Source organism: Numida meleagris, chromosome 5, assembly GCF_002078875.1.
Source record: "Numida meleagris isolate 19003 breed g44 Domestic line chromosome 5, NumMel1.0, whole genome shotgun sequence".
Classification (NCBI taxonomy): domain Eukaryota; kingdom Metazoa; phylum Chordata; class Aves; order Galliformes; family Numididae; genus Numida; species Numida meleagris.
This window is the reverse complement of record NC_034413.1, coordinates 17,133,131-17,160,572: the sequence shown is the minus strand read 5'-3', so window position 1 is coordinate 17,160,572 and position 27,442 is coordinate 17,133,131. Positions and strand designations below refer to the sequence as shown.

Genomic DNA, 27,442 nt, shown 5'->3' with positions numbered 1-27,442 from the left:
GGCAGAGAAATAGATCATGTGGACAGGCTGGAAATATTCAAGGATCATACGGAGCTGAGGAAAAAAAATGTTTAATTTTTCTTTGTATATCACATGTACAATGTTACTTGAAGTCTGTGGAGATCAATAATGCCTTGAGAAATTGGGATCTTCAATCACAGACTGTTACATGTTGTGGAGGAAACAACCTCTAACAGAGGGTGGCTTTTAATTTAAAATTGTGCAGGAGGAAGGGAGACCTGACAGTTCTCTGATCTGGAGTCTCAGAGGTTACTGAATAGTATTTCATTTTCCTTTTCTTTCATAAAGAAAAGACCAGGTTAAGACTTATCAGGAGTTCTACTTGTTGCACAAAAAATGACTAGCCCGCTTTTCCTAGCTGGCATGCTGTGAACGACATAAGGGTGGTTTTGAATGATGTACTGCCTAATTGTAAGACGGAAAGGAGGGCAAGAAAAAAAATCTGTTCATCATGCATAATAATCTTGCAATGGGAAAATTTGCTCCCATGTTTGTGTAGGATAACAGTCTGGAGCATCATTTAGAATGCACACATTCATCTGCAAGCAAAAACCAAAAGGAGCTTCTCTGTGCTTCAGAGTTCCCTGAAGCAATTCTGAGACTGCAGGCCATTCACTTGCACAGCTAGACCCTTTCCCAGAAGGACTCCACAGTCACCGCTTCAGATATGCAATGGGTCTGGTTGGTTAATTGCACAATGAAAAATGTACACCTGAAACCTAAAAGTCAAGATGATTTTTCAGGTGAAGAAAAGTTCAGCTTCCGGGCAGCTCTAGGAGCGTCTTTCTTCATTGCTTGATCCAGGAGTACACACTGATATAGAACACTGAGCTAGATGCGAAATAAGCTTAATTCGGCTGACACCTTCCACAGGTGTCAAATACATGTCAAGTTCCTGTTCAAAACAACTCCCTTCTGCCTTGCAGACTCAGCAGAATCAGGACAGCTGTGCTTTGGATGAGTGCTTGCAAGTGGCAGGCCTTCAAACATGTTGCTCCCTGCAAAGTCAGCACTTTGCGTGCAGGGACTGTCCTGACATGCACTGCCTGGCATGCAGCACACTGTCAGCACTTAGCCTGCACTGGTAAATAAGGATGGGATTTTTCAAAGCTGGAAATAAAAATTCTGAGCTTCCCATTTGACACATCTATAAAAACTGGGAATGCCGATCTCTGAGATGTCACCAAAACAACTCCCAGAAATTTCCTTCAATCTCGGATAACCCTTCCTGTTTCCTCAAGAAGTGTTTACATAATAATCATCAAAAGTCTCAGCAATCATGTGGCACTGAGCCACCCATGATCTGGTCCTTGCCAAGATAAACAGTGCTGCCTGCGCTGCATGAGCAGTAGGTAGAGAGATGCTTCCTACAGGTAGCTCAAATACGGTCACTGGAAACCCTCTGCTTTAGAAGACAAACAGGACCAATATGAATACTTGGGTAGTTAACAGAACTCAGATGCCCTCCACTAACAACTTAGTCAATGCAGGAGCAGCAGAAGCCAACTCCATGGACCATGTGCTTTACATTTACAGCGTGTTCAGGGAACTAAGCCCAGGGAGATCATTTGTAACATGGAAAGAATTTATTTGTTTTCAAAGTGGGATGACTATCTGACTTGTCAGTGGCAGAATCAGGAATATTCCCTGGATTCTGCCTTACCTGTGCAGGCTTTCCTTCCCTTATAATTTAATGTGAAGGTGATGAAGTCAACAAAAATTTTACTCAAGTTTGCAGTATTTGGTATAACTTGAAATCAAGTTCTTTCCATTAGCTCCAGTGAATCTGATCTCACAAGAACTCCTATGTTTGGTGATGCAAACGTTTGTGAAAACCTTTCCATTTCAATGTTCAGCACCGGAAACTCTTGGACTATGACAACTAACCTCTAGGAGGCGATGAAAGGTTTACCAGAAAATGTGGTTGAGGAAGTATAAGATTTGTATCTACCAACTCAAAGGGCTAAGTACTTAAGGCTGTAGCAGAACATTCCTTAGAGAGAAGAATCTGTGGGCCTCTAGAATTTTCTTCTTCCTAATGACTCTCTGCGTTTCTTGCATGCTATAAAACCCATCCCTTTTTGCAGTTCATCATCTCAATTTCCTCTATCTGTACACATTTCTCAGTGATGTTAATAGAGAATGACACTGATGGGGAATATTTTTGCAACAAGGGGAGCATAGAATTGTTGTTCTGGCTAAAGCAAAAGCAATATGACATAAGCAGAGTTTTTAAAAGGCTTTACTCAAGGCTGTGCAATTGAACGTGATATTAGGTTTTCTCTTTTTTTTTTTTAATTTTCATTGAGATTATGTCCATATTTTATCCAGGTTATTGTATTCTTGTAAAATTATACTGCAATCCACTCTAGCATGTTAACAACAGAAGAAATTCTCTGGTTTATTATAAACATCTTTCAAGAAACCAGAAGTACATGTCCTCTGGAAATAATTCTGCCAGTATTTAGGTTATTACAAAAATTTTCCCAAAACACTGGAATTATTTTGTAATGTTTCCTTATATTCAAGCTTGTTTGCTTAGGTTTTCTGGAATATTCTCCTGGTGTGGTAATTCCTTGGGCTGCACAGGGAAGCTGTAGAAGAAGTCCTGAAACTCTGCAGTTTGAGTCTCTTGTTCCAACTCTGTGCCATCTGTGAAAAAAGGCCCAGTACTGACACCAGACACCAGCTGTGTAATCATTACAGCTGGAAGGAAAGTAGTCTCTTATCCTGCAGATATTTGGCAGGATGGTAATAACATTTTTTCACCCCAAAGGGGACTGAAAGTTTAAAATCTGAGAGATTTTTGAGGATTAAAAAAACAGCCTTGTGCCCAGGTAGCCAAGCTGTGCCCTGACTGCGCGTAAAAGGGCAGGGAATATCCCAAGGCAATTGGTGGGAAGGTTCCCAATCCCAGCCCTCACCTGAAAGTGAGCCCATCACAGAGGCATTTGGTTTATTCACATGGCCTAACTTTAAGCACCCGTGTTCACCCAGGTGCTGAAGCTAGGGAGTGAGTCACCTTCTCCATTGCCAGCAAAGGGAGAAAGAATCCCAAAAAACAATGCAGGGCACCTCGTTGGGCTCCTGCTCCAACTCACCTCAGCCTATTGACTCCACAGGTAGCCCTGCAGGGGCCTGGCCATGGAGGCAGCTGAAATAACTGCTCTAAAGCTGTCTCTGCTACCACAGATGTCTTGGCCAGATGCTGCTACATTACATCTGCTCATCTAGCTGACTTGTCTGGCAAATACCCACCGGTGTTTTTTAACAGAAACTCACATCCAACAGAAACCAGATCCAAGATTTCTTTTACCTTACTATGAGCTACATACATACATTTCATTCCTGCAGCTTCATCTATTGCTGACTTACACCACTATGGGGCAGAATCTGGCCCCCTCTTTCTGACTTGAAAAATCGCAAAGGCAGTGCGACAGCACAGCTGTGATCTGCCAGGGACAGCCGTGTTCTCCAGAGCACCAGCTCCCAGCACCATATGAGAATCAACAGCAACTTTTTTTCAAGAACAAGCTAAATTTGCAGGCACAACAACTGAAAGAAAGTGGGAAAACATAATCCAGTGTAACCTAGTGCTCAAAATGAAAAGGGCCAAGATAATTAATCTCATTACAAAGTCACAGAATCACAGAATGGTGGGGTTGGAAGGGATCTTAAAGATCATCTAGTTCCACCCCCAGCTGTGGGCTGGGTGCCCCCACCAGGTCAGGGCCCAGGGCCCCATCCAACCCAGTCTTGAATGTCTCCAGGGATGGGGCACCCACAGCCCTCTGGGCAGCAGTGCCAGTGAGTGTTACTGTATAAAAAAACACTTCTGTGATTTTTAAGCCAAATTGCTTTTTCTGAACCTGGAGTTCTGGCAATATAACAATAATAACATTGAGAGAGAAAAATATGGAGAAAATGTCATAGAAAATTACTTACCAGGATCAATTTTCTTTGAGGTTTCAAGAGCTTGGGCTTAGGAATATTGGCTATTGGAGCTATGGAAATAAATATTAAGGGGTCATTTCATATTACTGTAATTCACTGTCATTTTTAGCATATGCATTAGCAGTTTATAAATCACAGATGAATAGTGGATTGGGAGTAAATAAATACCTGCAGTTACACTTGTATGAGAGCTTAGCTTTATTTCCAATAACTTATTTTTCAGTGAACCACTGGATAAAGAAGTAGGATTCAAGGATTTGATATGCAAAAGATACTGTTTGTGTGCAGAAGCCAGGGTCAGCACAGCTCTGGAGAGCTGGTTGCTTATGATCTAACACACAGAAATCTTCTAGCTCCTTTCCCTCCCCTCCGCTGGCAGTGCCCTGTCACCACACACACGACTCTCCCTCCTCAGTGTGCCCAGGTTTGAACTCTCTCTGCATCTCCATCTTGTACCTTTTGCTGGGATGGCTGGTGGCAGCTCTGCTTTCTCTTTCCTTTTCTTCACCTTCTTGGGCTGCAGAGGGGACATGCTTGTCACACTGGTCATGGTCTCCCCTGAGCTGCAATGCAGAAGGACAAGTGAAGGCAGTGCAGCGACAAATAGTTTGTGCCAGTGAATTCATGCAAGCAGATGTACTGCCTTCCACTTGTGCAAGTCCCTGCCCAGCAACTTGTATTCTGACCTGGGGAGGTACTGAAAAGCCTCTGAGAAGGGGTTGCAAATTGTCTGGGTCTTGCATTTCTTCAGCCATGCACAGAAAAAGCAAAGTGCTTTTTTTTCCCTATGCTGAAAAAGCCCCAGTAGGTATGAGGGAAGAGTACAACAGATACATTATAAATAGACTCCTACGCAAGAAGGCTTTGTGCCAGGCCAATTACAACTCATCATCCCCTAATTCTCACAGTTGTTGTCTTTTAACCCTTGGCATAGAATAGAACCACAGAATCCTTAAAGTTGGAAAAGACCACTAAGATCATCTAGTCCAACCATCAAATGTTTGAGATTGAGAAAGTCTGATTGAGAAAGTGTGAGACAATAGAACCTGCTTTTAATATTGAAGGGCTTGGATATGCAGTCAGGTTGCAGTGATTTGATCCTGACACCACATGCTAGCTGGCAACTAATGTGCGATAGAATCATAGAACTATTTGAGTTGGAAAGGACCCTTAAATGCCATCTGGTCCAACTCCTGTGCAATGAACAGGGACACCTACAGCTCCATCAGGAGTTCAGAGCCCCATCCAGCCTGCCCCTGGATGTCTCCAGGGATGGGGCTTCCACCACCTCTCTGGGCAACCTGTGCCAATGCCTCACCACCCGTGCTGTAAAAACTTTCTTCCTTATATCCAAGAAGTTATTTACAATAAAGGTGGTGATGCAGTATGGCTGTGGGGATGGTCCTGGTCTGTGCTGGTGCATTACACCATGCAATGGGACCCTGCCAGGTTCTCTACAGCAGCAATACTGACAGCACTGAATTCTCTGAATTTTAAGTCATTTGTCCCAAGATACTGTTCATCTCCAGGTTCTTCTGCATAATGAAACATTTTCTATTTATTAATAGAATTAAACATTCAAACTGGGCCAAAGTCTTAATCAAAGTTAAGATGTCTCAGCTATTGCCCACACAAGAATAACAAAATGATAGGCATTACAATTTTACACAGCTGTAAATCCAAATGAATACCACTATCATTGGTGAAATCACTCTGGATTTACGCTTGTGTCGATTAAAAAAAGCATCTGGTTTGCTGATTTTGCTGAATTCTGTTCCTTGTATTCAGTCCAAAACCTAAGTTTTCTGCCAAATTTCTTAAAAAATGTTTAAGAGGTAAAATATTTTCATGATTTATAAACAAATCACATCAATTATGTAAAGTGAGGGTTGCATTAAAGTAATTTTAAAGTCTGCCTGCACAACTGTGAACCTATCCCAAAACAACCATTTGTTTCTCTATTAAAATCAAGATGTTAAATTGTTTTAAACCAGCAGGAAACGAAGCTGTCCTGCCTAGCTCCATTGCTCAAACACCGCAAACTGGAAAGGACAGAGAGCATCAAACTAGGGAGGGAAGTGATTTTTTGTTTGGTATTTTTGGTCATTAAGGCAGATGTATAGCTTAAAGATACTACTGTTCTGACACTGCTGCTTTAAGCATGATATATGAAAAGGCTCAGTGTCATTTCATTGCATTCACTATTCCTGTTTGGACACTGAAAATGCAAAGCCACAGAATAATGTATTTGTGGCTTACACTTTTCTTGTGAGTGCCAGGGCTGTACAGGGTTAACTGATTCTGGGAGATACAATAACTGTGCTTGCTGTCTCCCAAATGAGCTCCTCAAACCAAACAAGGAAGCTCAGAAAAGACTCCTTGGCTCTGAAACACTGCTTCTTTGTGAGCTTGTCTTGTTCTGTGTTAAGGAAGAAAGTTACTTTTTTATCTCCTCTGGCCTCCCGGCTTCTATTTCAACAGTGTCATGCTGTGCATTTCTTGAAGGATCTAATGAGCTTTTAGATAGTGAGAGAGACAAGAGTTTGGGAGAAGAAAGCCTGTGGGAGGTGGCTGAGAGCCGTGGCACCAGGAATGCGGTTTCCCTGGAGGCTGTGGCTGGTAATTCTGGAGCACACTATCCCAAGAGATGGCAAAATGCTCCCATTTGGGGCATTGCTACCCTTCAAATGCGGGACTTTTCCTGTGGTTGTCTTGGTCAGCTATTCCCTCTTGTCAGTGTCAACAAGGGTTATCATAGAATCATTAAGTTGGACAGTTGGAAAGGACCACTAAGGCCATCTCGTCCAACCATCAACCCATCACCTTATGCCCACTAACCATGTCCCTCAGTGCCTTTTCTTGAGCACCTCCAGGGACAGTGACTCCACCACCTCCCTGAGCAGCACAGGGGGGTTCACACAGATGGCTGTATGGGAAGGTGCCGGGGGGTTGGATGCTTGGATCTGGTTCAGTCTCGCAGAACTTGCTCCTACACTGTTTGATCAGTGGTGTGGGACCAAGGCATTGGGATGAACAGCTTGGTGAGGTGAATGCTTTATCCACCTCAAATTATTTGTGTCTGGAAGAGCAGTGGCAGAAGGACTGGAGAGCTCACATCAAAACAAATAAATAAAAGGCAGGAAAAAAATCCCATTTTCAAAGTTACACATCCTGAGGGTTTCTTTATCTGAACACTGGCAAAATGATCTAATAACAAGGCAGATAATAAGAAGTAGGATATTTAAAGAAAACCTCAAAAATAGAATTAAGTGGTTTGGGAAACCCAAAATAACCGTATTTTTTATTTAGTTATTTATTTTTAAAATGTGGGAAAGAAATGGGTTTGGCTTAACTTGTTTTTTCCCTTAATTTGCTATTGGTCAAATAGTAAACCAAAGCCCAAACATTTGCTTTGTACCACTCAGGAAATCTGGATTTAATTTTCTTTTCTACCAAGGCCATTTTGTGAGACCTGGGGCAAATCACTTAGCTTCAGAAGTGATTGATTAAGTGAAGCTATCATTATGATGTCAAGATATGAAATATTTTAAGGTGCTTAGGTATTACTGCAGTGGGAGTGCTGACAGTTCTTAGACACCAGACTAGTCATTTGATTTTGACACTGGATTCTGCACTGAGCTTGAAATGTCGCTTGGGGAATTGGAGCTGAGCCTCCCTAGCCTAGGCTGAGCCCTTTTGGAAGAATTCAAATCTTTGGAATTAAGTTCCAAGACAAGCTAGCAAATACTTCTAGAGGAATAGCAGGTGAAGATCTACCTGCAGTGCGGGTAGTTGAGGCTATGTTACACCTCTCATATCCTCTAAGACTTCAAATTGTCTCTGAGCTTCTAAATTCTGTCACTGCCTGACCATAGCGCTGCTGGTGCATGGCTGACACTCAGCTAGAAGTGAGCAGTAAAGTAAATCTAGAGATTTACTTGGAATTCATATTTTGTGATGCCTTGAAGGGCACCCTTGGCTAGGAATGAATGGATACAAATGTTTTGCATTAGATATGGATCATAACATGTCTAATATCAATTACAAATTTAGGTATGAGAACAGTCCTAATGTGTTTAAAGGAATTGACGGTTCATGTTTGGAGTAGAGGGTGGAAAATAAAAGGTAATAAGTGTAAAAGAGAACAAAAATCATGATACTGAAAACACATTCATAGGCACTTAATTTTAAAGCCCTGGAGTCAGTGCACTTCTGACATGCCTTTGTAGGATCAGGGTTTTCATTAGCATATCTCGCCATGCTAAAATACATTAAGCCACATTTTTATCCATACGAAGTCACACTCCCTCGCTTCCTGAGATTCCATTTTACAATGAAGAAATCATGTTGGCTTTTTTCCACCCTGCTATACAGCCCCAAAGCTTAATGTTTACAGCAGTATCACACCACATCACGTATTCCCAGGCAGACTGATTCTCTGCAGTATAACAAGCCTTTTCATCTGACTGCTGTGCTCCATTTTCATCAAGTTTGACTGTTGGGTTTTCAATCAGTCTCATTTTTCTCCTGCTTTGATTTCCCCGTCCCCCTCTTTCAAGCCTTGTCCCAGCAGCTAATAAAGAAGGAGAAAGAAAAAATATTCAGGGAGAAATGAAAACTGCTGAGCTGTCTGTACATTTTTGGTGTGGTGCAATGGCTGGTTAGGGTCACAGAACAAAGATCTTCAATGAATAACATGAAAGCTTCAGTTTGTACTGACCTCTCCTGAACTCTCTGTTGCTTTTTTTTGATTTTGCTTACATCTGAGTGTTGGTTAGATTGAATAAAGCCATTATCCCATGAGACAGCACTAAAAATTATACTAGTTGAGGATCTAGGACATGCTATACTTGGCACAGAATCAGTGCTAAAAAGATACTATGAGAAATAGTGTCTGTGATACCAAGTGATACTGGATTTAAACTACAATGCTAGAAACACATTTTTTGTCACTGAAAACTGAGAAACAGCTGTTCTTTTGCATTATTATGAGGTATCCCTCTTCAATCTTTTTTTGTTTGTAAAATACTTTTGTCATCTTTCTTTTACTGCTAGTCCAGCACAGTTTATATCTGAAGAAGCTCATACTCTGGAAATCAGTTTTATAGCACCATGCAATCGAAAACTTTGCAGTCAGTGCTATTTAAAGGGATGGTGATTAATGACTGCAACAGAAGTACAGTTTTTTCCATCCCTTGGAGTCTTCAGCTGGGAACAGAGTGTGGGCCTAAAAAACCTCCTTTTGAGCCCCAAGTCCTGGTTCTGTGTGCAGGATTTATTGGGTTGTATTGTGGTATGCTTTACATAGGAGGATGGCTTAGGCCACTGCCATCTGGTGAGATGCTGGGAAACCCTGGACGGCCATGCAGGATCAAAGCAGGCTTCTCCAGAAGGCAATCCAGAGTGTGAAGGAAAGGGCTGCCACTGAATCAGGCACTTTGGAAAACTTTACTCATCTTCTTCAGCATACACAGCAGAATAGAATCATAGAATGGCTTAGGCTGGAAGGGACTTTAAATATCATTGAGCTCCAACCCCCTGCTGTGGGCAGGGTTGGTACACAGCAAAACCAAATGAGAACTGGTGCCTTGGGTTACTATAAAGAGAATTGTAATCTCTTACCTGTTCTGGGGGCATTTCACCAGGTAATGCTTCACTGTCAAAGAAAAGAAAGAAAGAAAATGTGGCTCCCCACCAACACAGTTTATGAGTTACAAATGGACACTGCAGGTACACCAGCGCTCCCGGGACTGCAGAGGTGCCAAGTGGTCACACTGGGAGAGCTGCCAATCAGTACCGTATATTGTGGATTAAAGTGCTGTCTGTCCCAAAGCTATGCTTGGGAGAGGTAAATGTATCAAATAACAAGGACAATCTGCTGTGAAAGTGCTGGGCAGCTCACATTCCGGTGGTCAGCCCAGCCAAGAGACAGCTTGCTAAGGAATAGCACAGCAGGCCAGTAATTTTACTTTGAAGACTTCTATTTCCCTTACGGTGCCTCTATTTATTTCCAGAAGCCCAAAATAAACCATTCGGCCACAGGAGCCACTGCCATTCCTAATGCAGGCTAAGCTGGAGCCTCAGGCATACAGGGGTTGCCTCCAGGGATCAGATAAGAGGTCTACTCCAGTCAGAGCCACCTCTGAGAGCATGTGTGTGTGTGAAGAGCCTAAATCCCTCTGCTTCATACTGCTTTGAATCAGTAGCCTTGAGCAAGGGCAGCCTCCCTCCTGCAGCCTTTCAGGAGCCAGCGTTATTGAGATGCTCTTCTGTGGCTTTGTGGTTTCTGTGCTCTGCCCAGTCTGGGCCATGTGCTAAGCAGGAGAGAAGCAGGCAGGAGGAGAGCCTCTGGCTCTGCTGGTTAACTTGGGCCAACTTATTTCCAACTTATTTCCCAGAAAGAAAAAAGGATGCACCCCTGTCTAATGCAACATAGATGCACACACACATTGCCTCTTATCTTTATTCATTCTTAGAGAATCATGCTCCTCTACGCAGGAAATTTTTCACATTTTCTTACCTCAATTCTCCTATACTAAGGAAGTTGCACAGGCCCTTCTGGGCTGTATTTCAGACCTAAAGGAAAGGGGAGCTGAGAGCAACGGGAACTGGGGCTAGCACACCAGAGCCAGGTCTCCACGTCTACACTGACTAAGGCAGGGCTTCCATCTATCTGTTATCTTCTCCAGGTGTATGTGTGAAGGACATGTTAGGACAATAGGTCTGATGCCATCAATAGATACCATGCACACTGCTGGAATGTATTTGACCATCACTAGGTATGCATGGTTTTATTCTGCCCTAGAGCAAAAGCTCTAATCTTTTGACCCAATGATTGTGAGGAGCAGGCTTGTACCAAAGCCACAGGGCCACAGGCTGTCTGCCTGGGGTGGGGCTGGGGCAGGTGATGCTTTTTGTGGTGTTAGGGCTCAGAAACTGGGAGGAAATTGGAAAGAAGGTGGGGGGAGAGTGGAAGGAGCTGTAGGGGTTTCTGTGCTTTGTTTCAGGTGTGTTCCCATGACAGAGTGACTGGAGAGAGTCAGGGGGAAGCCTTGACCGAAATACACCCAGCAGATGAAGTAAGGATGTAGCTTTGGTTGTCCTGGGCCCCTGACATAGTTTTGAAGAGAACAGCAGAGCCAGGCTTCTCTTGAAAGAGGATGAAGATGATGGAAGCCATCACCTCACCAATGGTGGAGGAAGATGGAGGTACAGAGTGTCAAGGATGGAAAGAAGGTAAGATAATACGTTTTGAGGAGAGATGCCTTATTCTAACAGTCTGAATGAGAGAGCACTGCTGTTTTAATTCCCTGCTGCCTAATGGGATGCTGAGCCAATTAATGTGGCTCTGGAAAATATCTGATCAGGTGGTCCTGGGTGAAAGGCTATATATATATATATACTGAGTGCTTATCTGCTAAGTTTTATTCTGTTACATTTCCATTGGAACCATGCTTAATGCTGCCAGTGTTTACTGGATAGTGTTCAAAATCGAAATAAATTTTGGTTAAGTGTGCAATTATTCAGATATTAGGGTAGTGAAGAAAGAATTTAGCAGATCAGAAGAAATTACTTTTTCTTTTTTGCATATAATTTTTGTACTCTATTTTACTTTTATGTTTAGCTTCAGTTGGCTCATTGTGAAGAGAGCTATTCTCCATGCTGCTCAATCACTTATGCCAGAGTAAATAAACATAAACAGAAACAAAATCTAGCCCAATGTTGGGTAGAGAAAAAAAAACGGATAAATCAGTGCTTGTGGCTGCAAGGTGACTCACCACGACCAACACACTTAACTGTGGGTACTCCCTTGGCACAAAACCTTTGTCAGCACTTAACAGGGTAGGAAGAATAACATCGATCTTATTTCTTCCTCTTTGGCAAGCACTATTGTTGGGTTCAAACAGAACTGGAGTTACATTACTGAGTGCACTACCAGAATAACAGACCCGCAGCCTGAAATACAGCTGTGGTCAGGCAAGGGCTTCTGTAGAAATCAATGTCTTGGCTTACGTGTCTTCTCCCTCGTGTATCTGAGTCACACATTCCTCTGTGGTACGTGCGTAGCGCTGAAGAAGCATCAAGTCATGATTCTCTCCTGTCATTAACAGGACGAATCACTAACCAAACTCTTTTTTTCAAAGCTTCCGTTTGGAGGTGGCCCTTTGCACTCTCCTCTGGCATGGTGGTTGCTAAGTGTGCTGGCATTTCAATTCTCCTAGTGTGGGGTCTCCAAAGCATACTATTCTTGAACAGCAATGAAAGCAGAGTCCACACGGGGTACTCTGCAGATCTGAAGTAGCAATTCTGATTGTAACAGTGGTGCTTTCAGACAGGTTTTGCCTCTTTAAAAAAACATCTCTGAGGAAAAGAAGGAAATAGTAGCCCTTGATCTTGAAAGACGATAGTAAAAATGCACATCTGAATAACAAAATGATACTTTAGGTTCAAAGCATGCTACAAATGAGTGCTAATAACAATCGTCATTTTCCCAAGCATGCTGACAGCCAGACAGGTAGGGATGAGAAAATGGAACACAAGAAAACCTCTAAACATGTCTGCAGAAATGCTATTCCTGCACAATTTTAGCTAGATCTTGTCAAAACGCAATTTCATGATGCAGCACTTGGTCTCCTTTGAAAGAAGTCCTAACAACCTCCAGTTTATGTTTATGGAAAGTTGAAAGGTTTTGGAAAGCGCAATTCAAATTTAAAGTGAAGTAGCTGTTCAAAGGCAGCAAAATGCCTTTGTTCTAATTAATCTGTGGAGGAAAAATCCAATTTTTTTTTCCGACAGTAATAAAATGGTCTTTTCTACCTATGTACATACATATATATATATATATATATATGTATGTATGTATATATATGTATATGTATATATGTATATACATATACAGGTTTTATTTAAAATCAAAGTAAGGAAATATTTTTCTTTCCTGCATTTTCTGCATTCTCCTTCTCCCTCTTTGGTACAGGTTTGTAGCCAGCAGGAAGGACATTTCACTCACCTGTGCATCTCCTCTTGTTCAGAAGTGACTGACAGAGAATTACAAGTGTAAAAAGGAGGACACTGATGATTCCTATTGAACACACAAACACTGCATACACGTACAGATCTGAAAGGCAAGCACAGGGGAGGCTCAGTGCTGCAGCTGCATGTTTCATGCTTACAAGACAAAAATTTTATGTCAACAAGACTAAAATAAAGCATGGCCTGAAAGAATTAGGTAACTGTTCAGAACTAATTAACTTAATTGAATTTTTCATACAGTATCCTGCTCAGTTTAAAATTTGGATGAAGCCTCCGTGAACAGGAGGTGTATTTATAATGTATTTATGATGGTTTGTTTTGGGAAGGAGAAAGCAGGTTTGGTTTCTTTGTTTGTTTATTTTTGTTGTTGTAGTGGTGGTGGTTTGGTTTGGTTTTGTTTTGGTTTTGGTGGGGCTAACAAAAAACAGAACAACTTCAGCTGGATTATTTCCCAGTTCAAACAGCTGTACTGGTTTAAAAATAAAAAAATGAAAATACTGTTTAACAGTGGCACTAGGGAGAGATGTAGGAGTGCTGAGGGACTGAGGAAGAAGGAAGGAAGTCTGCAATTGTTTTTTTGGTTGCAGCATTGGCTTGAAATTGTTATCTATATATTTTCTTTATTTTTCAATCTATAGCATCAGACTCCCTTTATGGCTTTCAGTCATTTTCCACAGCACATTCTCACCTGACGGGCCAGGAGTCCTACCATGGCAGATCAAGACAGAGTATTTTGTTCAGAAGCAGAAGGCTTTGATGACTTATTCTGCTTTTACTAGAACTCTAAATAGAGCACTTCAAGGATGCTCTATCCATTAATGTCTTGAAATGCCCTTAGGGAGGTATACTGGCTTCTTTCCTGCTTTACAGAGAGGAAACCAAGTCTCAGAGGTCAAGTGTTCTTGCAGAAAATAGTGTTGTTGGAACTAGACCCCTGACCTACAGCTCTGTGCTTCGTTTTCAGCCTGTCCCCCCATACGCAGAACAATAGAGTCTGTGAGTTGTGGTTTAAACAGTAAGGCTCCACACAAAATGATGTGAGCAGTGACTGGCAGGCAGGAGAGCAGCATGGCTGTGAACACCAGACTGCGGCTTCGCTGGTGTTCTGTGTTGGGAGGGAGAGGAGGAGGAGGAGGAGGAGGAGGAGGAGGGAATCCCAGCTGAGTGCACGTTCTGGATTTCCAAGTCTCTTGGAGCAGATGTTCCCTAATCTACGGAGAAAATACTGCCTGCCTTGAAACTTCAGGGAGCTTTATGCTGTTCTCGCAGTGCAGAGAAGCACTTGTAAGGCCAGTGGGAACACACAGTGCTGGGTACTTCTTCAGACACACTCAGCACCCCTCTGAGTAGGGTCTGCATTTGTATTTCACGATCAGCCAGGCATGGGGCATTCCACCACTGACTGTAACAAACACATCAGGAACTGGAGCTGGAGCCTTCCATTCTCATTTTGCCGGCACCTGGTACTCTGTGGGATGCCTTCTGAGGCACAGCCCGAGTTTGTACAGGAATATGCAGAATTGGGTCCAATGGGGGCACTTCAGTTGTACTGCAGTGTTGGACCTAGCTAACATCTTGTATGCAACCACAGCAATTAGATGCGTCTTTACCTTCAAAAAACTTCCAAGCTTCGTGTTTTTTCTTGTAAGTGGGATCATCAGAGGTTTTTGATGGAATCACTGAAAAAAACGAAAGAGGACATAACAAGAACTGAAAATGCAGAGCATAAAGCATTGGGATTGCTTGGAGTAAAGGTTGTTCTGCCTTACACATCAATGCATCAAGATCGTACTTTAACTCAAAGGATAATTAACTTTCAATGAAACACTTAAATTATAAAATAGCATTATTGAAATGTCTTCCATCAAATCTCATCTAGTTTGGTATCCCCAGTGAGGGCCATATGGCTTGTGAGATGGGATCCCTGCTGTCACCTTAAGCTTCAAAGATGCAGTGTGTGGCTCTTCAATCAAAAGTTAAATGCAGCGAAGGGGATAGAAACACACTTTTAAAGAGCCTGTGTTTTAGAACAATGGTGGCCACAGGCTTGTATGATCTGTAATGGCTTTTTGAAGATGGTCTGAGCATGCCAGGGAAGAATCAGCCATTAAAATTGTATGTAGCTATTTTTATTCCCGCTCTCTGTTCTCAGTTACCCAGAACTACTACCTCTAGGGCTATAATTTGTGTGTCCATCCCAAAACAGGCTACTTCTCAGAAGGGAGCTGAACAACTTTTGCTTAAGAGAGTAGGAATTTATTTTATTTAAGAAAGCTTCCTAATGCTGTAGTCTGTTTCCAAAAGGAAAAACAAAAACAAACAACTGGAAGAGCGGCAGCTTTACTGGAGGACACAGCTCTGAGTATTTCCTGAGTATTGACTTTTAGCCAGGCACATCAGGCACAGCTTTTTTAAAAAAACAGGGAAGTCATTCTGACAATGCTTGGCACTGAAGTGATCTCTACAAACACAGTAGTGATTCCCCAGCCTCAGGACTGACTTTGCAGGCCCTTGATTTTGCCCAGCTTGCCTTAGTTCTACAGCTCTTGTGGATGTCCTTTGGCAGGTTGTCTTATCCCTGCAATTCCGACAACAGCACCCAAATAATCCATCAAAGTGAGAGTGCTGCTTGTGAGTTCTTTTTCTTCCTGCTTTCCTCAAAAGTTTGCTTCTGTATTTCACCTTTTAGAGATACACAGATATGACACTGGCATATCTGAGCTGAGAAGCAGAACACTTCTTATACCCAGTGCTCTTGGCTCAGCAGTTGAAACAGACTGGGTTGAGCATCGTAACTATATAAACTGCTCTGTCACTGCCATATCAACGGCCATTGACTGTTGAGAGCAAAATAGCTTATGTTCTTATCTATAGCAATTCCTGTGCCTGTGCTGTGGGCTTTTCCTGACACGTGAGAAGAAAGCTTGCATGAATGCAAGTCATACTAACTCACTTTTATAGCCTAGAGAAAGGGCTGACTGAATGACTATGTTCTAATACAGGTAAGAGGGAAAACTGCAGCAGGTTCTGCACAGACTTGTCCTCTCTGGAAGAGGAACAGAGTACAGAGCTCTAAGCAAACAGATGAATGTCAGTGTTGTAACAACTGTACAACCCAGTTCCAGAATCCAAATGCTCTGGCTGCAGGATCACTGTCCAAACCCCTCTCTGCTCTCCTCAGCCTGTCTGTTTATGCATGCTGACCTGTTTTATGACATCAGATTAGATGATCTCATTCATGTTAATCCATGAATTCTTCTGCTAACCATCATCCTAATACAACAGGAGGATGGTGATGTCCTTTAGGTTGCATCCAAGAGAGGTTTGCAGGGCAAATCACTACAGAAAAGTATCCTACTGGAAAGGAAGTTAATTAAGGCATGTCCTGTAGAGTTGGGATGTGTAGGGCTAACTCAGTGAATACAGAACTATTTTCAGGTCTGATGAAATCTACTGTTTAGTTACGATGGGAAGCTCATCTTGAATATTTATTTTACAAGTCTACTGAGCATCACACCAGTAGACTTTTGGCAAGCATTTTAGAATACATTCACTGGAAAAAGGACTTGTTCATTTTGGGAAAAAAAGTCTTGCATTCATTTAATTTGCAATGTTTTTGCTTTGAGAAAACATCACAAGCTACTAATATTAAAAAAAAATTCTGGATCTGTCCTATAAGAAACACATACAAACTTCCCAACAAGACAGACTGATTGTGATCAGCTTTACTTGTTTGTGTTGTACGTGCCAGCAGGATTTTAGTTGGACTGTCTAACTTTCTGTTTGTCCTCCTACATATAATCTCTTCTCTTGGATCATAAACCACTTGGAATACATACTGCTCTTCCTAAGCCATGTGCAGCACTTGGTACAATGCACTTGAGGGATTACCCAACTATAAATGATGGAGGTGCTCCATATTGTTCTGAAGGCTACTCACTGATTCAGGAAGGTTTCTCATAGGAAGGTAGTGGGAGCACCACATTTATAATTAAGTTTTTTCCTCAAATAAACTCTTCTTCTGATGTTTTCTGTACTACAGTGAAGATGACTGACTTGTTTTTAGGCTAGTATTAACCAGACAAAACCAGGAAAAGAATAGATGCCTTTGATGAGAAGATGGGCAAAGGGGAAAAGGTCCACCATAGTTTAGATTTAGTATGTTGCATGGCTGGAGTAGGAGACACTTCTTGGCAACGCAAGAACGTGGATTTCTGTGGGGTTTACTACCAGGGTTTAGTAGTTCCTTTATGAAAATTCTGTTTACTATATTATTGTCAATACACCTAAAGGAGAAAACTCAAATGAGGCTTCTTTTCTGAAAAACATATTCAGGTCCTAAAGAAGAAGGAAGATACATAAGTAATCTTTTAACTGCCACCACTAAGCAATAAGGAACTATATAGCCTGTAACTCAACTTTTTTTCACAACACCAATGTGTTTGTCCGCAAAAAATTATGTTGCAAGAAAATCCATTTGCAACTTCTTTAGGTACTACACAAATTCACACCAGCAAACTTGCTAGCAAATAACGAAATCTGGATATACGTTAATAGCATTAGATATTACATTCCCAGGCTTAATCTGTCAAGTTGTTTTACTTGGGATGGTGCTATGCTTTATGGCTGATAAAGGCTATGTGCTGAACTGCCCCAGGCTTTTTCTGCTTTTGAAGATGCAGAATGACTCTTCCTTCTGTGTTCCCCCTGCAATTTTTTGTCTTATGGAGTGACCTCCTCTTCCTTTGTGAATCAAACGAGCAATATAAATGCTGTTTCTGCGTCCACTGGATGTGCATGCCTGTACAAAATTTATCGGATGCTTCAGCATAAAGATGTCATACTGAATTAGTGCATAATTGCAGCCACATTAAATGGAACAAAATGGTAGAAAAGACAGCAACTGTAATGTCTTTGAACACTGTTACCTTAGTTGATAAAGCACAAGCAGTACAATTTAAGTATCTAAGTGCTTTAGGCAGTTTGTATTGCTCCTTTTGCTTTATCCTGGGTCTAACTGCAATATAACTAAATCCCTTTGCAATAAAAAAGTGTAACCGATCATAATATAAAATACAAAATGTGTTTGGAAGAAAATTTCCTTGAAAACCTCCAGTGTTACCACTGGGGAAACTGGAGATTTTATCACCACTCTGAAAAGTGTTGCCTTCCCTCCTGTGCGTAGCAAATCCTTTACAATCGCAGTGTCTTATCTGAATGCTAGGACCCAAAGGTCCCCCTTCCTACCAGTTCCCTCATGACAGTGGTTCAGTCTCTCATTTTAGCCAAATCTGGAGGGGTAAAGGAGGAAGAGAGAGGGAGAGAAGGAGGAGGAATGCCAGTCCTTAGGCAAGAGCAGGAGCAGCAGGGAAGAATAACTGCTGAGTGAGAAGCAAGCTAATGCCTGAAGTCTGTAGAGCTAAATCACACATACAATAAAGTTCAATTTCATATCCCTATGTAGTTGTGAGACTAACAACTGTGCCTTGGCTCCAGCCACCCAACATGGGGTCAGTGCTTGTGAAATTTAACGATCTCCAGAGATGCAATATGGCTGAGCTCAGCAGATGCTGGGCTCCAGGGCTTTTACTCCTCTCCATTTAAAAACAAAAGTGTGAAAGCAACAACAAAAATTAAACATGAAACTATTCTTTGAACTGTGAAGTTAATGAATCCTCTGTGAAGTTAATGAATTCTCTGTCCCGTCTCCTAATGAATACCCTCTCCACCATAACCTTAATACTGGCCACCTTCTCCTGTGGTATGTCCAGGAGCCCAAGTCACTGACTGGGATATGGAAGGTCCCTGGGCACCTGGCAAATCAAGAATGAGTTACCTGTTTTGCACTTGGAACTTCCCTTCAATGAAGGAAAAGTTCTGTGCACCCAGTAAGCCCAAGTAGCTTAGATTTAGATTTTCTTGTGGTTGTTTAAAATTGATCCACACTCTTTGTTACTAAAGCAAACAGAACTTCGGATTGTTAAAGTCTTTCATCATTGCTACTAAAAATCAACTAATTACATGTGTTAATGCCATGATTCCTTAACACGGATTTAAACATTGCTGGTCAAAGTGAAGATGTTGTTTATCTCTTGTTGTTTTTCACATTGTTGCTCTTGTAATTCCCATAGATCACAGTGAAAGCCTGTGATACCTGAGCACTATCCACAGAAGATCACACACTTGCAAAGACTTTTTTTTACTGTTGCATTTGTCCTCCTGCTGTGTGTATAATCCAAAAAGGGACAGTGAAACATGAATGATGCCAGTGAAATTGGTACTGAGGGAATGTGCTTTGAATTTAGTCTACCAGTGTAGACTCTACATAAACATGCTTAACTCTATCTTGAAAAGCCTGTCCTCAGTGGGGTTCTCTCAATGGAAAATTATTTTCAGAGGAGAGTTAGGGCCATTTTCTCCAAATCTTTAGTTAGATAAATGGGATTGTTTTTTTTCAGTTGCAGGAATAACATTTGTGGTCTAAACACAACTGTAAACTTAGCAACAACATCAGCAGCATAAACTTCATGAAACACTATTTTCTCCTACAAGTTTTTCTGTGATTGCTCAATTAATCTCTTGAATATCCAGACCAATGGACCAAGCAGTCCCACTTGATTTCTGGTGTTATCTTCAGAGCTGGCTCTGTGAAATCAGCTCTTCTGTCTGTAAAACCACAAGTGGGGGCTTGTTTGCCAGCTAGACCTAACAGCACGACTGCTGAGCTCAGCCACCTCTTCAAAGGAGTCTGTTCTCCAATGTCCAGTTTCACCCATCGCTGAAAGCACAGATCCGGTGGTGTTAGGTTTGAGATCACCCACCCCAAAGGGAAGGCCTGTTTCCTGAGATCTATAGTTCAAAATCCTCACTTGTTGCTGGTCATACCTTTATCTGAAGTTCAATACAAACAGGCTGGTTGCTGCTTTTCTAGCTCTGTTTTCTGCCTATAGATGGTATAAACAAAAGTGCAGGAATTATACTAGAAATGTTACTTGCAAACTGCTTCTAGACTAGAACTAAACAATGAACATAATGAGAGGGACAAAACATAGATCTAAAATACACAGCTTCTATCTCTGGCTGACTCCCTTTGTATTAATTTGAAAATAAGTTAATTTCTCTCTATTTCATTTTGTATTTAAATAATAATGACAGTTGTGCATTCCCACTTGCAAAGTTTAGAGACCTGTAGATGAGTTTAAAAGAGTTGGAATTGCTGCTGTTCTGGCAAAAGGCAAAGGAAATAAACTATTTTCAACAAATCTACTAATCTCGCTTCTTTACATTCTACTACAGGCTGAATAATGTTTAAATTATAATGTGTAAGTAAAGAAGCAGAGTATTTAATTTTATTCTCATATTCATAGATAATACTAAAAAATAACTTAGCTTCAAATGTCTTATGGATGAACCTGACAGAGGAAAGAAGGGATCATGGGACAAGGAAAACTGTAGAATTGTAATAGATGATTTCTCACCTCTTATTTCGGTAGCTGCTGTACCATTTGACCAGGCTGTCCACTTATTCCTGTGTTTTCCAATTTCTTGAACTTTACATATATAATGTCCTTGATCTGTTTGCTGGAGGCTTAGAATAAGAAATTTGTACATCGTTCCATGTTTTTCTTTAAGAAGACGAAGTCTTTGCTTGTGGAAATGATGAGTATAATTTCCATAATACTGGACAGACCCAAACTTGGTCATTTTGATCATCAGATACTCCTGGGTGGGTGACACAGCGAAGACCCACCGCACAGCCAGCAAATTGTCTGTCTTTCTCTTTTGAGAAATGTGGCAGTAAAGGGTAGCATTATCTCCCTCAGAGTACCGCACTGTTGGTCCGGGGGACACTGTCACATTTAAAGCCTCACAAACATCTGCAAAGGAAAAGGAGATGGTGAGAATCCCCATGCAGGCACAGCGGCACTATATTCTCTCCCAGTGAGCAGACAGCATCAGTTCAGTGTGCAGCAACTCAGTCAGCTTCTAGAACCTGACACATTCTGTCTCTCTGAGAAAGTTAGAGGTGGCATGATGCCCTCCTTCAGTCAGTCTGCTCAAATATTCTTGCGTTCTCTAATGAGATAGGGCTGAGGTGGACTCTTTGGTGCTTTTGCAGGCTCACAATCACCCAAGGCTTTAGACAAGCCTTGTCTGAAGCTAGTTTGGAGCAAGAGCCCAGAATATCTTTTGGCAAGCTGTTCCGTGACCAGCTCTTCTGGCAACATGCATCCTTCTGAGAATTTCCAAGCCAGTTTGTTTTAATAGCCAGCTTATGCTCCTGTGCCAACTTTGTCTTTTAAGCTTAAATGCCGTTTACTTCCTGACTCCAAATATCTGGTCTCTCAGCCTCCACTTTGTTGAACTAAAGAAACCAACCTCTGTTAGTCTCCTCTTGTCAAGAAGTGTTTCCACTTTCCTTTTTACTTTAGTAACGTTTCTGTACACTGGTTCCAGTTTCAATTTTGGTTTTATTGTAATGTTCTTGTTGCTGCTGTTGCTCTCTAATGTCCTGTGAAATAGTCAGTGTACATCCCAGGTTTGATTAGAAATACCTTGCGTGTGTATCCCAGAGCAACATGGTCCATTTTCATTATGTTTTGAGATTATTTGATAGTTTATATTTAGGTACGATGGAATGTTTTCCCTCCTTTGTCATCTGTGGTTCAGTTCCTAGTTTATCCAAGAAATTCCCCAACTGCATGACTTATCTTACTAAGTTCTGCACCACTTTTGTTACTTGGTCCTCAGTTTTTCCTACATGCTACTCCAATCATACGGTGACTTGACAAAGTCACAAGCAATGTGTGCTTGTTTCTTTCTTTTGGACATTATTTGTGCAAACCTTACATGATACTGTTCCCTAGATGGATCACTGAAAGACTACTAACCTCCCAGTATGCTCATAATTCCTCATACATGAGTAACTCCTCACTTTACAGTTCCTCATGTCCTCTGTTTTAAGTAATACTCTTCTTGTCATAACCTAATGATCATCTGGATTAAATTTGTCAGATCAGTCCTTCTGACTGCAAATTTGATTTAATGACATTACTTGAATGATAAAATGTGACATGAGGTTATATTGGGACAGACAGTTGTTCCATTTTCCCATTCATTTCTGACTCGTGTTTTTCTGTTTGTCATCATGAGCCTAGCTCAGACCAGTTGTTTGTCTCTCTGCTTTCTTTCTACCAATAGTCAACATAGGTGAGGGTTAAAAGAAGTCCATAGCTGTTCATTGCAGAAGATTTTTATTTCCTGACCTTACTTATTCATGCTTAACCTCTTTTCTGACGCATGGGATTCAACACTCGTTGTATTTCCTTCTGAATGTACGTTAAGAGTGTCTATTAGTCATATCACAGACTGATCTATTTTTGACCAGTGGTATATCGTGGCATTGTGTTCCCGAAATTATTTGTCTGATGGCATCCACTAGAGAGAAAAAAACATATTTTAACAGGGAGAAAGGACTCCCTGCAATACACTTTGAGAAGCATGAAATGTCCTCTAAAATATGAATATTAAGCTTCCAGTTATGTACTGAAATGCTAATGAGAATTGCAACTCTGGGAGATGGATTTTTTTCATTTCTGGACACTTTGCTAGCACATCAGCTAGGAACATTTTAACAAAGGGGATGAGCATTTTGGCAGACTCCTGGTTGACATCAGCTCCTGAAACACAAACGTGTATTTATCTTCAAAATAAGCAAGTGAAGTATTTCTATCTACTTCTGAAAGAGCATTGGAGGCAGAGACTGTGGCCCCAGAGAAGTTGTGAGATGGAGAGATTAAATGTATAATTTAACTTAAATCCTCTGAATTAAAAAGTTATGTTGCAACTGTTTGAGAGAAGAACCCTTGGAAAATTCATAGCATAATTATTTGGGGTTGTTTGTTTTAATAGAAAGCATTACTGATAGGTGTATTTTTTCAAGGTAGATGCCATGAAGTAGACATCTTAGCCATGTAGATGTGAAGGAAAAAAAGTTGTATGACAAAAGTTGCATGTTACTTTTTCAACTTCTTTAAGAAAAAAAAGCTAAGCATGCTCTATATTATTGTTATAACTATCTATGCATGAAGTTTGTGTGTGCAATTAATGAGAGCTCCAAATCAAGAGATAATTTTCTGTTATAGAAAGCACACAGGTAGAACAGGATGTTGAAATTTAAATTGAAGTCTGAATACCACCAAAGATTTCCAGGCATAAAACTTCACTTATTGCATGCTGGAGTTACAGGGCCTTGGTGCTTTACAGGCAGAAGTGAAGATAAGGTGGCTGCCTCTGCCATCAAAATGACATTCCCTTTTTGAAGATTGCGCTGCTCAGAAAGCAAGTTCAGAAATTCAGATTTTTTTGAAGCTTCTTATAATTATGCTACAAAAGTTTAAGCAATCCATTAAAAATGTGATTTGGGTAAATGCAAAACATAAGATATTTTTGCTGAAATTATGAACTTGTCATGAAAAACTGTAAAGGAAAACAATTATGTCATTTTCATGATATGCTAACTTCTTGTTTGGAAAAGCTGACTAGGATTAATTCTAGAATACTATCCCTAAATAAAAAGCAAAAGAATTGTTGCTTAATTCAAAACTAGGCAGAACACACTGCCAAAAAGTACTCAAGAGAAAACACGGAGGAATTCAGATATAGTGATGATGGAAGCCTCTGTGAGAAGATAAAGAAGCATTGTATGCAGCATCTCTGATCCCCTTTCTAGCCGTTTACACTCATACAAACATTGGTATTTTCTACATAAGGCTTCTACTTTTCCTCAGGAGATGTGCCCTTTTGTAAGGAAGTATCAAATTTTGCATCTTTCACGTAGCAAAGCTCATCTGCTGCAAAGGCCAGTCGCTTCAAGGCCTGTATGATCAGTGGAAACATATCTTCTTAGCTTTCTTCTGCAGCTATCGGTGCAGCAGAAGGGAGAGCTTTCACAATTTCTGACGCTTTCCTTGTGAGCTCCTCTCATTTTACACTGATCAGGGTCAAGTGATGCTTTATAAAAAACAGGAAAACAATCCATTGGACTCTATCCACCCCCCACTAGAGGTGGAACAGTGGTGGCTGGTTGGAGGAGAGAGGTCATTTACCTCTCATGTGGAAAGGAAAAGCCTTGTTCAGGGCTCCCACGCACTAGTGGAAGTTTCTTCCATCTTTAACTGCTGCTGGATCTGCCCCAACATGAGGTTTGTCCTCATAGTGGGTTCTGTGCCAAGACAGGAGACTCCTCCACCACTTGAGAGCAGGCTTATGTGCCAACGCAGCACTGGCTTCTTTGACTTCAGATTCCTGCTCTGAGTGAGGAATCACTGTTTTTCTTTTCCTGCCTTCCCAGTATAGCATGATGCCACTCCAGGGGAGTTCACCAGAGGAGTTTAGTCCTACTTCTACTTGAGAAGGGAAACTATTTATAGAAAAGGGAAGGAGAGTTGGTCAAAGCTTGAGGATTCCTTTGCACATCTCTCTCCTATCAGCAACCAACTTGCTTAATTGCCCCCATCCCAGCGTTTTAGCTGTTTCTTTGGTACCTTCCACCTGCATGTCTCACTGCAGTCACAGAAGTGTAGCGCTAAAACTTAAACTCCATTTTGAAAAAGCCTATTCTGAAAGAATTAGCTAGATTTGGACTTTGTTGTTTGCCATACTACTTAGCAAAATACATTTACAGCACTGTTAGGAGTAAGGAGCTACCAGTTTAGCAGCCAGAAACCTGACCATGCCAGGGCTGTCCCCACACTCTGTGCTGGAACAGCAGCAGCAGACCAGCAGTCACGGTAGCTGCATTCTTGCTAGAAAACCCCAGCTCCTTTTGTTAGAAAAGCTCATATAAGTGGGGTTGTTCCTGGACACTATAGCTCCCAACCTGGATTTAGCATTATTAGCATTATATAGGTCCCTCTTCCTTCTTCCATGGTCACTGACAGGCACAATCTACAGCCCAGCCTTCAGGGCTAGGAGGGCTTTTTCCTCAGCCCCTGCTGATAGCTAGAGGACTAGAGAGGCCTGCCAGCAGGGTAGCTGCCTTCTCATCTTGGGTTTGTGTGACCAGAAGCAGGTGGGGTGGCTTCTGTTTGCCCTGTAGTTTGTTCTGTGAAATGATATTACTGTCAAAGCTTGCTTTATTTTGATTTCTCTTCAGTTAAACAGTAAGAAGAGCAGATGAGCCAGGAAGAAGCAAAGCTCTTTGTTTAAGTGAAAATAATTAGGAGCTGGCTAGAAAGATCACCAAAAGCAACCAGCTGTTTTCAGTTGAATGGCTGCATCTGCAAGTTTCTCAAGTCAGAGGCTCCTTCTCTCATAGTGCTTCTGCAGTGACTGAACTTGAACTGAACCTCTGCCTCTGTCATCTCCTGTCCCTCTGAGGCAGAGATCCCAAATCCAGCCCGTATCCCTATTGAATGAGTGAGACTTCCTCACCCTCCTCATCCTCACTGTGCCCTGAAGTTCTGATCCAGAATCTTGTTCATTTTTACAGCGTTAGGACACAACCTTGGCCGACACACGTTTGATTGTGGAAGCATAAGGCTTGAAGGGAGGGTTGTTTTTAATAACAAGAGGTCTGGGGGCTCTGTTCCCACTGGATGCCTACAGGACCTAGGAACCTGTGGCAAAAAAAAAAAAAAAAAATACCAATGAGGCAAACAAACTCCCTTTGCCTCAACTTTGCTTGCAGTTGTACGAACTCTGTCCCACCTGACAAAGGAGGCGGCGGAGAAAAGGTTTCCAGCAGCTACTGCACAGGAAGGGGGGTTCGCTCTGAACCCACGGCTGCGGGCATTGCTGCCGCGACGATGCGGGAGCAGCGGACGGGGACGACGGGTCCCGTCCCTTCCCTCTGTGCCCAGCCGGCCGCCGTGCCGTGCCGTGCGGGGCTCCTGCCCGCTCCCCCAGCCCGGGCGCTGCCCAGCCCCTTACCGGACCCCGCGGCGCGGCGGCGGGCTGCGGCCCGAGCCCGGGTCCCGCAGCGGCCGGTGGGAGGGGCTGCTGGCGCTATGTGCTGCCGCTTACCTGGGGCCGGGGCCGAGGCCAGCAGGGCGGCCAGCGCCGTGGCCAGGAGACGCATGGCCCGCGGGGCGCCGGGTCCCGTCCCGTCCCGTCCCGTCCCTTCCTTCTCCGCCGAGCTGACTCCCTCCTCTCCTCCCCGGCCGGTGCTCCCTTCTCCCCTTGTCTTTCATCTCCTCCCCTTTCTCCTCCTTTTTTTCCGCTTTCTCCCTTCCCTCCCTACTTGTTTGCTCTTCCCACCGTCCGGCCCCCTCTGCAACTCCCTCCTCTTTTCCACTTTTTCTTCCCTTTTCCTTCCTACGTCCCCAGCCCGCTGGAATGGCATAGCACGAGGTGGGGCTGGGGGCTGCTCTGTCTGCAGGCTTGGCAGTCCTGAGCACACACAATCTGGCCAAAGGACACATATCTGTGCAGACAGCAAATGGGGTGCTCCCCTCTCCACACACAGAAGGCCTTTTTGTGAACAAGTAGAACTGGTCATGGGACAGGGACAGCTGTGTTATGCATCCTCTGCTTTCCTGGAGGTATCTGTGATTTTGCAGGCTCTCATGCCCATTCGCCATGCCCACTGTTCAGCTGGAGCAGGACTGTTGTTTCCAGGAGATTCCAGTTAACAGCTGCCTCCCTTTCAGGGGCTCTGCTGGTGGCAGCCTGGAGATGAGGAATGGCCTTCAACAGGTGTGGGTGGGGATGGATGCTGGAGGCTGTTTGCATACCTGCACTGGATATCACACATGGTGCTCTGATGGTGGGAGGGTTTTGCCCTCTGCTATGGCAGCACAAATACTGATCACTGACATTCAAACTCTATGTTAAAAAAGCCTTGAATTGATGGAGCAGCTTAAGGTGTGTCACTCCAAGGATGCCATGCTTATTTTGCCAAATGGTACAACATTCTAGACAATAAGGAACCCTTCAACCTAACCCCTTTGTGAATATACTCCAAAGGCACTGACCAAATGGATTGCTGGGCTCCTGTACACAGCCATCACCACCTACAGCTGTTTGGTAGCTCTGTGCCAGGCCATATAGCAGTAGCTATGGTAAAAAGGGATGTGTCCTTGCCTCAGCTTGTATGCAGTCTGATAACCCAGCCTAATTCTCAGTGAAGACGGCAGTCACATTGGATGAGGCTTTGGTGATACCTTAGTCTGGTGAAGACCTGAAAACAGCAAGAAAATTGTTTGCTAAAGGTTGCTGGTCACCACCTTGATTGGTATCAGAGGGCAGGAGTTAGCTGAACTGTTTTTGTTGGGAAGGTCTGTCCAGAATCTGTCCATAAGAAGGCAGAAGGTGAGGGCGGCAGTGCTGCATCCCTTGGAGGAGCTGGTTTTATACATTTGACACTGTTTTCCAGCTTCTTTCTCACATGTGTGAGTAAGGCTCGATTTGTACTGAGGGGCTGTAAAGTGAA

At 42.5% G+C, this 27,442-nt stretch overlaps 1 protein-coding gene across 2 annotated transcripts in view; it reads right to left on the bottom strand.

The window, feature by feature from the left end:
• The window catches only part of VSTM4 (V-set and transmembrane domain containing 4), a 40,692-nt gene extending 13,507 nt beyond the window's left edge, over positions 1–27,185 (bottom strand). Inside the window, exons 1-8 of one of the 2 annotated variants that reach the window (XM_021398009.1) lie at positions 26,035–27,185; positions 20,487–20,885; positions 14,619–14,687; positions 12,986–13,093; positions 9,598–9,631; positions 4,432–4,538; positions 3,967–4,025; positions 2,538–2,673 (exon numbers count right to left, since the gene is read on the bottom strand). In XM_021398009.1, the coding sequence (XP_021253684.1) occupies positions 2,560–2,673; positions 3,967–4,025; positions 4,432–4,538; positions 9,598–9,631; positions 12,986–13,093; positions 14,619–14,687; positions 20,487–20,885; positions 26,035–26,089 (945 nt within the window). In that variant the 5' untranslated portion in view covers positions 26,090–27,185 and the 3' untranslated portion in view covers positions 2,538–2,559. Of the gene's footprint in view, positions 1–2,537; positions 2,674–3,966; positions 4,026–4,431; positions 4,539–9,597; positions 9,632–12,985; positions 13,094–14,618; positions 14,688–20,486; positions 20,886–26,034 lie in introns of those variants that run through there. The other variant, XM_021398008.1, reaches the window with a different exon arrangement.